The sequence below is a fragment of the Drosophila melanogaster genome, chromosome 2L, assembly GCF_000001215.4.
Source record: "Drosophila melanogaster chromosome 2L".
Classification (NCBI taxonomy): Eukaryota; Metazoa; Arthropoda; class Insecta; order Diptera; family Drosophilidae; genus Drosophila; species Drosophila melanogaster.
Genome location: NT_033779.5, coordinates 2,586,839 through 2,598,163, shown reverse-complemented (window position 1 = coordinate 2,598,163; position 11,325 = coordinate 2,586,839). Strand labels below are relative to the sequence as shown.

The following is an 11,325-nucleotide window of genomic DNA, read 5'->3' as shown; positions in this document are numbered from 1 at the left end:
ATTTTTTAGGACTTTTCCCACATTAGGGCTGGCAAACCGCAGAAAATTATGCAACACAATATGAAATGCAGTCGAGAGACAAGTGAGTCTTGTCAAGTGGCAAGGGCAGAACGCCAGGGAGCTCCGCCAGGCACTTGAGCCGGTGCTTTAATCAAAAGTCAAATATTTCATGCCAGCCAGCCGGACAGGCTCTGGAAATCCCCCGTCCCTCACATGGCACATCCCACATCCACAGCCACATCCTCATCCCAAAACACCATCGCCTGGCGGAGTGGAGCATCTGCTGTCGGGATGCAAATGCAGCCGCTGCTAACCCGCACAATAGACACCGCCGTCAACGCCACGTCCTCCCTGTACACCAGAAACTTTCCTCGCCTACACAGTTTTACTGGCAGCACTTGGGAAAAGTGAACTGGAAGAAATCAGATGAACTTTTTATTTACTTACAGTGCTGAGTTCATAGGCAATTGATATTTGTAGTATTCATTTACAGTAGACAATTTCATATCGATCATTTCAGTGGGTAGACTATTTTCTCGCTCTGCATCCATGCATGCTGGGATCAACGTGGAGCCCAGGACTTGGAGGCAGTCCCGCCGAATCCGAATGCCTGCGCACTTGCAGCCACTTCGGATGACTCCGGCTTGGCTCGTGACTCCGGACTCTGCAGACATCCTCGCCCACGTCCCGTGGATTCCAGCCATTTCGTCTCCGGAGTTGGCTGCGCTTTCATGGAAATTACATTTTTGCATTGCCGTCCTCGTAGTCGTAGTCATCGTTGTCGCTGCTGCTACTCAAGTAAATGCAAATATTTCTCATTTCTCTTACGAAAATTGTCAAATGTATTCAAAAATGTGCGCCGCATGCGAAATCCTTCTGAATATGTATGTGTCCGTCGGCAGCCCGGTTCTTTATTTGGATTCCGATGCAAATCAGAGATGCAGGGATTTTATACCCCAAAATCACATGGCCAAATCATGTGAAACTGGCTTAAGTTACACAAATGAAACCAGCTTGGCATTCAAATATATGAAATATAAGGCATTCAGTGGCTTTTACATTGGATGAGCCCCTCAAAAACTAGACATTCTAGACTATATTTAATAAATTAAAAATTAAAATTGCGGTTTCCGAATTTTGCGTATATAGCCACAAAAATGTTTACCTCAATTAAACTAATTGCGCGAAAACCAGAGTCCTAATTAAAATTTCAGTCAGTTTAAAATTATAGAAATTCTAAAATAAAAAGTCAATTACTTGTATTAAGACTGGCTCCAAACTAATAAAATATATTATTTGTACATTACGTTAATTTAAAGAATATGGACCACCTGGTGGACAGGAAATCCTTCTTCAAAAAGGTTTTCGCTGCGAGTTACGACTTTGGATTCAATTTAATGATACAATTTAACTGCCTTTGCTTACCCTTTTTTTTGGACGGTCTCTCAACTTTTAAAATCTTTTCGTAAAAGGGTTTTCTGGTTCAGCTCCGCATAATTATGGTCATTAAAATTACAATTTTATGTTGATCCCCGTTTGAGAACCCTTCAATCTGTGGACTTCATTCGATTTATGTGGGATTAGCTTTAAAATTGTTGCGATTAATTTCCAACCAATTTATGATTACTTCCAGACCATTACGTTTCCTAATTGGTTTTCCATTCGCTTTAAGCTTGTCACTGCAACAAAAGCGAATGATAAAAGTATTCACAAGACACACATAATGATGATATTTTCATTCAGTTTGTTATTCATTTTCATCCAGCACATGAACAGACTCGACTGCATCGAAATGCAAGCATTTCCAGCTGTTTAAAAATGAATGCAAATGTGAGTGTAATTAAATAAATTAATTAAGCGGCCCACAAAGAGACAAAAGAGATACTTGATAGCAAAATCATGAGAGGGGGGTTTATACCCCACACTGTAAACTTAATTAAATTTATAAATGCAGCAATTAAGCGTATCCATTTATATCGCAGGATTTATTCGAAAATAGTTACATTCATTTCCTATTGACTATTTCCAAGTAACAAAATGGCTCTAACGCCATTTTAACCCCTTTACAAAATGTTTTTATTTACTAGCATTTGCAATTTGCACGAAAAACTTGGCAAAATGAATATTGTTTTTAATATTTATTATATTCGATTTGGCATTATTTATTGCACACAATTTTGTTGTTCCAGCAATTCCCTTAAAAAGTGTCGAACAACTACCAAATGCGAAACCATAAAGTATTTGCCTTCAGAATTTTGCAGCATCCTTTGCCAACGGATTGATACACATTTTTCATCTTTTCGCTCTAGCAGTTGCAATAAATCCAATTTCAAATAAATTCCTATGCGATTTTTTCGTTACGCTGGTATAAATCTCAGATTTACTTGCTTCGTTGGATGCGTCTATGAATTCAATTACTTAAAAGTCTGATTCGAAGCGAGAGAATATTCATTCAAAGTATTGCAATGGGTGATTATGTATGTATTTATTAGTTTATTCGACTGGTTTACTGAATTATTTGTTTGTTACCTATTGTATGTTCATACAATGCGCAACTCTTATACGAAATCCCAGCGAAGAACTTACGTTCCACACGACCACAAAGCTACAACATTCTGCAGCTTTGCAGCGGATGTAGCCAAACTGACTTCGTGGTGAGTTTCAACTCAAATTGCTGAATAAGATGTGGAGACTATTTCAAGCAAATAATAAAGTTTATTATATATCCTATATAACTTGGTTTAGAAAAGATATACTTTCTTTCAATCATAATACCATATCACATATATACTCAGCATTCCTATTATAAACACAATTCAGACTTAATCAATTATTCACATCCTGCTTCGACTTGTGGAAATTGTTAGCCAGAGTTGCAGTGAGTCCTGGCATATGAATATGTCTTCCAATTATAAACGATATTTCGGTGACAAGCCACAGGACACATTCAACGAGACAGTTCCCATCTTCGACGACTCCGTCTGTCAGTCAATGTAAATGAAAGAGAGACGTTTTTATTTGGCCATACTAGACATGTGGGCTGCCAATGGAGTTGTGTGGTCCCCGGAGGAAACGGAAACAAGGACTCGACTTGGACTCCTTCATAGGCCTGCCTCCTTCGTTCGTCACGGTCCTCCGATCAAATTGAATTGACATGTGTGACTCACATCGCATTTGGCCGGAGTCTGAGTAGGAATTTCGCAAATGTCCGGACTTACCACGTCTCCATCCTCCGTTCTCGAAATGAGCAAATGCCGGAGTTTGAATGAGTCATGTAAATGTAACCGGAGCTTTAACTTGCCATGTGAACGAACTCCGGCCGCAATAAATTTCAAATTTCGAATGGAACCAAGTCGTTTCGAATCGAGTTCCTTTGGAACTCGGCAACGTGGCTGCTGCACTTAAGTTTATTTCCCTCTGCAGATTCCTAGTCGTAGCCAGAGTCAACACAATCAAATCAAGTGAATGTGTGTGGGGTTCCCCGGAGATTGTAAGTTCGATTGCAGTGCGTTTATTTGCGGAGGAGAGGAGAGTCCGCTGCAAAAGTCAATTGACTCAATAAATTATTTTTAAGGCAATCAGAGGTACTTCGGCGACAAAAATGCAATCGAAAGTTTCGTACTTTATGTCCTTGGAGAATTCTGCGCCGACAATTTGCCAATTTATTCCAACTGACCCTCGTGTGTGTCTTTGAGCTCTCGAATCTCAAAGTTTGCAATGGAAATAAGGTAAATTGGTAAAAGTTTCGAGACGCAGCAGGATGCTTTGATTTGGCAACTAAAAGGGGGCACTTCGTTACTATTTGCTAAACAAAAAATGTTTGACACACGTTCCGTGCTGCAACTCCATTTAATGTTCAATTTAATACCCCAAGTCTTAATTACACACATTTTCCAAGCTTAAATTGCTTTTTCAAGTGTGCAGCAAAAGCATATGCTCTTTACACAATTCTGCAGTTTGATAATAGCTTTTAGCACAATTAAAGGCCGTATTAATATTTCATTAATTCAGACTTCAAGCCGCAGAGTTGAAGCCAAGTCATTTGGGCCAAGAAACTCCCAATTAGTGCTAAACAAATGCCGGCCATACTTCCACACATGTCATTTGTGGCCGCACCGAGCAATTGGAAATATTTTCAATTATATTCGGCCGCCTGCCAGTGGGTCGGTTTTGTGGGCCGGTCTCAAGTGAAATTAGCCAAATTATTGGGGTAAACAGGGCCGAGCCGACAAGTCGTCCTGTTTGCGCTTAAAATTTAATTTCACGCACAATTGAGTTCGTGCATAATTTGGGTCCGGGGTGATAAATTATTGCTATTATTGCACACGGCGGCGGCGGTGGTCTGGGGGCCCACAAGAGGTGTTCCATGGAGCCACAAGCTGACCAGGCCGCAATGCATTGCAGTGGGAGAAGGGAAAGGGAAGGGGAAAGGGAAAGGAGCCGCAGGAGCAGGGACATGGGCAAAATAATGACCTGGCCCACGTCCTTGCTGCCGCCAGCCAGCCTCGTTGGCTGCGTTCATTAATTCGCTGCCATAAAAGCCGGCCAGGGGCATATTTTGCCTAGCCTGAATTTGCATACTTCGTGCACTCGGCGAAAAACTAACCAAATAGCTGATAGTTATGGATTTGCAGCTCTCGAAGGAGTGGGAACCACTTGGCATTGCTTTTTTTTTTTTTGCAGTGCACGTGGAGGCAATGAAGTCACAGGAGGCACCTGTTACCGCGTCGCAAGGCTCGAGGCAGCAGCAGGATCCTGGATCCAAAACGCCTACAACACATGTCTGCTCATAATTAATGTGTAAATTGTAAAGCTCAGCTCGCCCATTTCCCCATTCCCCCCCCATTACCCTTGCGCCTCTGTACCCCTTTGCACCGCAGCTATCCTGGTATCCTGTAGTGCTCATTCCATTGTGGTCATGTTCAACAGCGAGGGCAACCAGCGCGACAACAACCAGGACTCTGGCTTCCGTGGGAAGGATACCCTCCCAGGCCGGTTAATACAAAAACAGCGACGTCAATAAACAAGCCGCCCCCATCAAATGCGTTATGCCCTCGCCGCCGCCGCGAACAAACTTAATTGCATTCGTGTACGTAGTCCAGGTGGCCCTTTCACCTGACGACCATCGTCCAAGCCGAATCACATCCACTTATTTATGGGCTCCACTGGTTTGACTAAGCCTAACAATAGTTGGCCTCGGTTTTTAGAAACGTGGTTTCTCGCTAATGATTCCCACTGGGGAAAACCCGTGCGAAGATTGCTGTTGGCCAAAACAAAACTGTATTTGATTTTCGAATGAGTCACATGTATTAGTAGGCACGTTACACTGATAACGATTTATGCATAAAACAACGCTCGACGTGAGCAGAATATTTAAAGCTATTGTTATTGTTTGAAAATCATCTCATTCTCTTACTTTATTAACCAATATATGTTACAATACTAAGTCAAGTCTAATTACTTAATCACTTCTGAACGCTGATGATTTCATAGGTGAGATCGTGACGATCGCGATACCGATTGCAGAAACTATTCAGAGTGAAGAGGGCATCCAGAGCACTTGGCAGCTCAAAAACTAAGCGGTTTTTCCCACTCCTCACCACTTTTAGGCTGACCACAAGTTCCGGAAGATTCAGCTCCTCAAGTAGTGCCTTTTTTAGGCTCTGTAGAGGATCATCCACTTTCTTGTAGCTGATGAAGATCAGACGAGCATTGCCAGAAGCGTTGTCCAGCTGGAAGTCAGTGCATTTGGCCAGTTTCAAGTCTCTGGACTGCGATGAGTGTTCATTTGAGTACTGCTGCCAGGGGCGAATGACTTGCTCATCTTCGGTGGGGAATACAAAGTCATTTACGTACGAGGTCTTTGCCCTGGGATCTGTAATTCAGAACAAGTTTTATTTAATCAGCAATTATGCTTATTATGTATCAACTTACAGGCGAAACAACTGCCAAGGCAAATAAGAGCCCACATGAACAGAAATCCCAATATTTGCATTTTCCTCATTGCGAGAGCAACCTGTTTGCTAGCCGAGATTCCAAATGCTACTGATGTTATCTAGTTTTGTTCTCAAGTTTTTAAGGCAGCCTTTGTTGCTAAACACTCCATAAATTAGTGAGTTCTCTTATGAGTTCTCTGATCGATTGATTCACTCACTCTTACTTAAAGGTGCCAATTGACTTATTGACATACACATACTGCTATATTAAACGAAAAGAGTAACTTTTTCTAATATCACTTTGTGTTTTAAGGCCGACTTAACTTTTGAAAACACAACCCCTGCCATCTGGATGAGTGTATCTCGCATTGTGCATGGAATGTGTATTCTTTTCGGTAAAGGGGGCGAAATTGAATTGTCGTGTGCAGCAAAGGACCTTTGTGACACGAGCAGCAGGTCCTGTTCTGTGTTGCCATCGACTTGAAATCCTGCCAGCCATTAGTGAGATTAAAACTATGACTAAAGCCGAGGCCGAGCAAAAGGCTCAGGAGGGCAGGCTTTGAATTTGGCTTGGCTCGGCTTGGCATTGTTTCGGCTCGAACAATGGGCGTATCTCTCGCAGTGACGCAATGCGTACATTGTCCTTCGAAGGACAATTGCTGGGCAAAAGGGGAAAAAGATATGGCGCTCAGTAATGCAAACATGCATAACAATCCAGTTGACACAAATGCAGCCCGTCCATGGAAACTATTCGTTCTAATCCAGAGTCGCCGCCATTGTTCGCTTGCCAGCCATTCACAACTCATTCCTGCCCAGAATGGCCTGCAGAGCAATTTGTTTATTGCCGATGGCGCATCGAATAAAGGATTCTTCGGCCATCGCTGAATCCCCTGACAGCGCTGTAATTGACAGCTGATTATGCAATTCATTTGACGGGCACTCATTGCACTCGCCAATGCATTCCAGCAAACTGCAATTAATCATTTCCACGGGCGCGGACAGCAAATTTTAAGCTCCAAGCTGCCAGGTACCACATCTGTCTGTGGATAATTAACCCATTAAGCTGATGCCAGTTTGCAGTGGAACACTAAAGTTAAGCCGCCAGGATAATGTTAAAGGCTATCAATAATGCATTAAAGTCGCTTTCAACTAGCACTCAATGTAACATATTGAACTCGAATAGCACATTCAAATTTAAACGGAAAATATTTCATAAATTTTGAAATACTTCACATTTATTTGTCTCTGTTTCGATGTCAGGCCATGTAATTAAATTTGAGGCGAAACTCTTTCAACTAACCACAAAAAAGCGTGTTTGAACAGCAGGTACTTGGGAGACTCCTTTATTGTGGTGACCGGAAAAGTTCTCACAGTGAATAATAACAGAAGTAAAGTCGGGGCCAACCATATAGCAACTAGAGTCAAAGGGAGACCAAATTTAAAAATTATTAAACTGCATTTTATGAATATACTTTTATACTTACTTCCCAGCAAAAGTAGTACTTGTTTTATATTTTTTTATAATAAACCATTCAGTTGATATTCCATTTAGTTGAGTGTGCCAAGGGTTTTCATTAAATTTCTAGGCTCCTTTGTTGTGGTTTCCTACCGAGACTGCTTTTTACGCTTGTACTCACCAGGTTTTCAGTTTGATTTTCCAAAAGATGCTTATGAGTTATGCCGAAAAACTTCGAGCGTTCGGCTGGCTTGGAAAACTTGGAAATTTGGCAGCCAGCGAGTGGTACACAGAAAACAATCAAACGGCGCTCATATCTCAAGGCAGAGCGTCAAACTCAGCGGAGAACACCAATAAATCCTAGAGCAATAAAGGACATGGCGGGGCATCGGTTCGCTGGTAGAAAGCGGCAGCGACTGCATTGTTTGCTCGGCAATATGGTCACAGCAGTTATATTAAATTCCTACAAAGGCTTCGCCTTTCTTCGCTGCTCCTTGGCGGGCCAGCTGAAAGGCAATAAAAATCATTTAACAAAGTCAAACAACAATAAAAATTAAACTTTGCCGTCAACGCAGCAAAAGAACGAGGCGGCAGTCGAGCGTAAAAATGCGCCAAAATACACAGCAGTGGGGCGAAATTGAATAATAAATATAAATATAAATTTAGCGCACAGGATGCGAAATGTGAGAGATGCGAGATTTGAGTAGGCGAAACTTTTCGCAAATTAATTTTCAAATCTCTGCGCTCGGCTCATGTGTGTGTGTGTGTGTGGCTGTCATTGTGCCAGGACAACCAGGACACCCAGGACTCTGGATCCAGGACATGGCGATTTATTATGTCATGCCTCGTCAGCCAGCGAAGGATGTAATCCGAGGACGAACAGGACGAACGCGAGGGCATCATCATAAATCAATCCATTTGATGAGCAACACTTGCTGATGAGGGGGAGTGGGGCTTGGGTGAATTTAATTACACTTAAGCAGCAGGACGAGCCAGAGATCCATCCGGAATCGTCACACATCCGACTTGACCCCGTTCACCCCTCCCACCACCCGACATCCTTCTGTGCCTCCGATTCCGATCTAACCACTTCGATTCGATGCCGTATTCAATGCAATATTCCTAAGTGCTTCTCGGCCTTTCCGTGAGTTGACAAAAGGTACGGAAACGTTTGCCTTTGTCGTTAGCCCTATTGGTTTTGATTTGAAAGGCGCCCCTCGACCCGTTGGCCATGTATTTAGAATTTGCAGATACCAGTTTGTCTGTTGGCTTATGAAATGGCTTTCCTGCCGAGTTTCGAATTAATTGATATCGGAAAACTAGTGCAGTTGCTTTCTCTCTTTTTATTGTATAGTTACCTCATAGCTTGATATTCCCAAAATGCACTTTGTATACTACATTATTACTATTTCTTCGAGCTCACCACTTCGACCATCAGCGTTTTCACATATTTTCAATCATTTTAGCGTAATCGCAGAGCCAATCAAGGAGCTGGCAGCGCATTCAGCAGAAATGGAAATTACCAAGTCGAAGGAAAAGCCACATGAACTATGTGCTCGCATTCCAGCTTTCTGCACCTGCAGATGAAACATGTAAAATGCAAACGAGTTTTTTTATCACGCACACCCAAGAATTTCGGGGCGCACTCCTTGCAATTACATTTTTAGGGGAAGTGAATACTTCGCCAAGGGAAACAGTCATTTGCCAGTGGGAAGGGGGAGGAATGGTGACGTCGATGTGAAAGCCCCAAGTTTGTCATGCGAAAATCATACAAACTCGCTGCTCGTGTGCTCGCGAAAGTAATTGAGGCGGAAATCCCTAATTGGCACCTTCAACTCGGCGACGGCGACAAAAAAGAAATCATCCTGATTCAGGAGCAGCGCCAGATGAAGGAGAAACGAAAGATGGAAACTTGCATCTGGAGGAAGGGGGGGGGGGGTGGAAAAGCGGGGAAAAGCCGGCACACGTAGTCGCATGCAAATGGGAAAACTTTGCTCATCAGCGCTCACAAATTGAGTGAAATTATCAGTTCAAGTGAAATTTACACTTGCTTGTTGTCGCCTCGCAGCAGCACTCGAAGAAAGATTTCCCAGCCAATTTGAATATAATTGGTAAGAATTTTAAATTCAAGAAATATGTTTTTAATATTTGCTAAAGCACTACTTGAAAGAATAAGCCCATGAAAAATGGATCGTAAGAATGATATTATGTTCCTTGGTATATCAATCTACTTCAATTGCATCCCCTTTTTTCCAGTGTCTCGAGGCTTTCCGTCGAGGTTTTCCGCCACAGCTGGAGTATGCAAATGCTCCCCACTTTTCCGCCCACACTTCTAATTCCGCTTAGCTGCAAATCCAATTAAACATGCAGCCAGAGCATTGCCAAAATATAAATAAGGGAAACATGTGTGCGATACTTTCGCACTTTCCGCAGTAGAAGGCAGCAGGCATCTGGCAGCCGCGTTCCCAGGCAGATTAATGGCCAAGGAGCTGGGTGCCAAGAGCGGCGACATCTGCTAAATGGTAACCACATCCTGCCAAGATCCGGGGCGCACCGAAAAACCCAACCAAGCGGCTGCACACATGGCCTTCATAATTCAACCCACTTGATAGAGTCGGTTATGGCCACACTTCATGGTCCTTTAATGGGTTTAGTAATGGTAATGATGAAAAAAGAGATATATCTAATTTATTATTATGCATATATATTCAGTTATTGAATAAAAATGTATTGTATACTTTCAACCAAGTTTTATATTAAAATGTGCGAGAGCATAAAGAGCAACCTCCTTCAAACCGCATCAATCAGCAATTATATCGCATATTTCCCAGCTCGCGCTCCGCATTTTCCAGCCAGACCACAAGCTGTGGAACATTCATGATTCCGGGAATTGCAAAGGGGCAAAATCAAAGTTCATTATTGCAGCAGTTGTGGCGAGAACGTACGGAGAAGTTTCCGCCCCGTAACGCCGCCTACTTCAAGGGCTCTCCATCCATCCGTCGTATTCACATGGCGTATACGCAATATAAATACGTAATTGCATGAAACACCATGGAAAACGGGCAGAGCCATTGATCAACTGGCAGTCAGCCGAAAGATGAAAGCCGAGTCCCGAAAACCAAAGGCATCGAGGCACAAAAGAGCAAAGCACCAAAGGAGCAGGATGAGCAGGAGGAGCATGAGGACTTCGTGGTTTCCACCAGGGCAGAGAAGCTCATCAACTAAATGCAAAGTTCTTGCAGGCTGGCTGCAGAACAAGAATAATTGACGACGACATGGCGATGGATAATGAGGCGACTACCCATCCTGCACACACGCAGGATATGACAGCGAAAGGCTGGCGACTCCTTGCAGCACTATAATCCTGCGGAAACACTTGAAAATGATGGATGAAAATTATCGCTTTGTGCAACGCATGCAAATGTGCAAAATTACTTTCACATGATTAATGCTCCACCGGAGGGCAGAGGCTGCTCCAGCTTCAACTACACCATCATCATCACCATCATCATCATCATCACTCCATAATTAATCGCGCCAAGTCGAAAAGCGGCAAAAGAAAGCCAGAAAGCAGACAATGGCTGAACTTCATTTGAAATTCATATTTTAAGTATTCGTCAGTCAATTAGAGAGCCAAGGACCCTGACACCGAATTTGCATTCAGCCGTGAAATTATCAAATTAATATTCCGGCCCCGAGAAGGGGGCGTGCCCCATCACCATCACCCCCGCCCGTCTTTCGCAATAACTGTCAACTCAAACTCAAGAAGTTTTCCACGCCGCACATTTCGGCAAGTTGTCAAGCCAGAGATACGAAAGTTCCCCGGTCCAACAATGCCAATTTGATGGGGGAAATTTTGAAATATTTATACACACTCAAACACACAGATACAGCAGAGGTGTGCTGGCAAAGTTGCCAGCCAAATTTGTTAAT

The 11,325-nt window shown here is 42.9% G+C and overlaps 1 protein-coding gene across 2 annotated transcripts; it reads right to left on the bottom strand.

Annotated features, from left to right (window-relative positions):
• Window positions 1-5,390: 5,390 nt before the first annotated feature.
• Window positions 5,391-6,295, bottom strand: CG15394 (uncharacterized protein). Of its 2 annotated transcripts, NM_001273018.1 has the most exons (3): window positions 6,155-6,295; window positions 5,935-6,093; window positions 5,391-5,875 (listed from the first exon to the last, which is right to left on the bottom strand). In NM_001273018.1, exons 2-3 carry the CDS (start codon window positions 6,002-6,004, stop codon window positions 5,466-5,468), a joined length of 480 nt encoding a protein of 159 aa, NP_001259947.1. In that variant the 5' UTR covers window positions 6,005-6,093; window positions 6,155-6,295; the 3' UTR covers window positions 5,391-5,465. The 2 variants fall into 2 exon arrangements, with proteins under 2 accessions (NP_001259947.1, NP_001097062.2); NM_001103592.2 differs by lacking the exon at window positions 6,155-6,295 and having other exon boundaries at window positions 5,935-6,036.
• Window positions 6,296-11,325: the final 5,030 nt, after the last annotated feature.

Excerpts from the sequence above, each read along its gene's own strand:
- CG15394 (NM_001273018.1), bottom strand. The coding sequence starts at position 6,004 with ATGAGGAAAATGCAAATATTGGGATTTCTGTTCATGTGGGCTCTTATT. Across the intron at positions 5,876-5,934 it reads CCTTGGCAGTTGTTTCGCCT|ATCCCAGGGCAAAGACCTCG; the intron begins GTAAGTTGATAC and ends TCTGAATTACAG.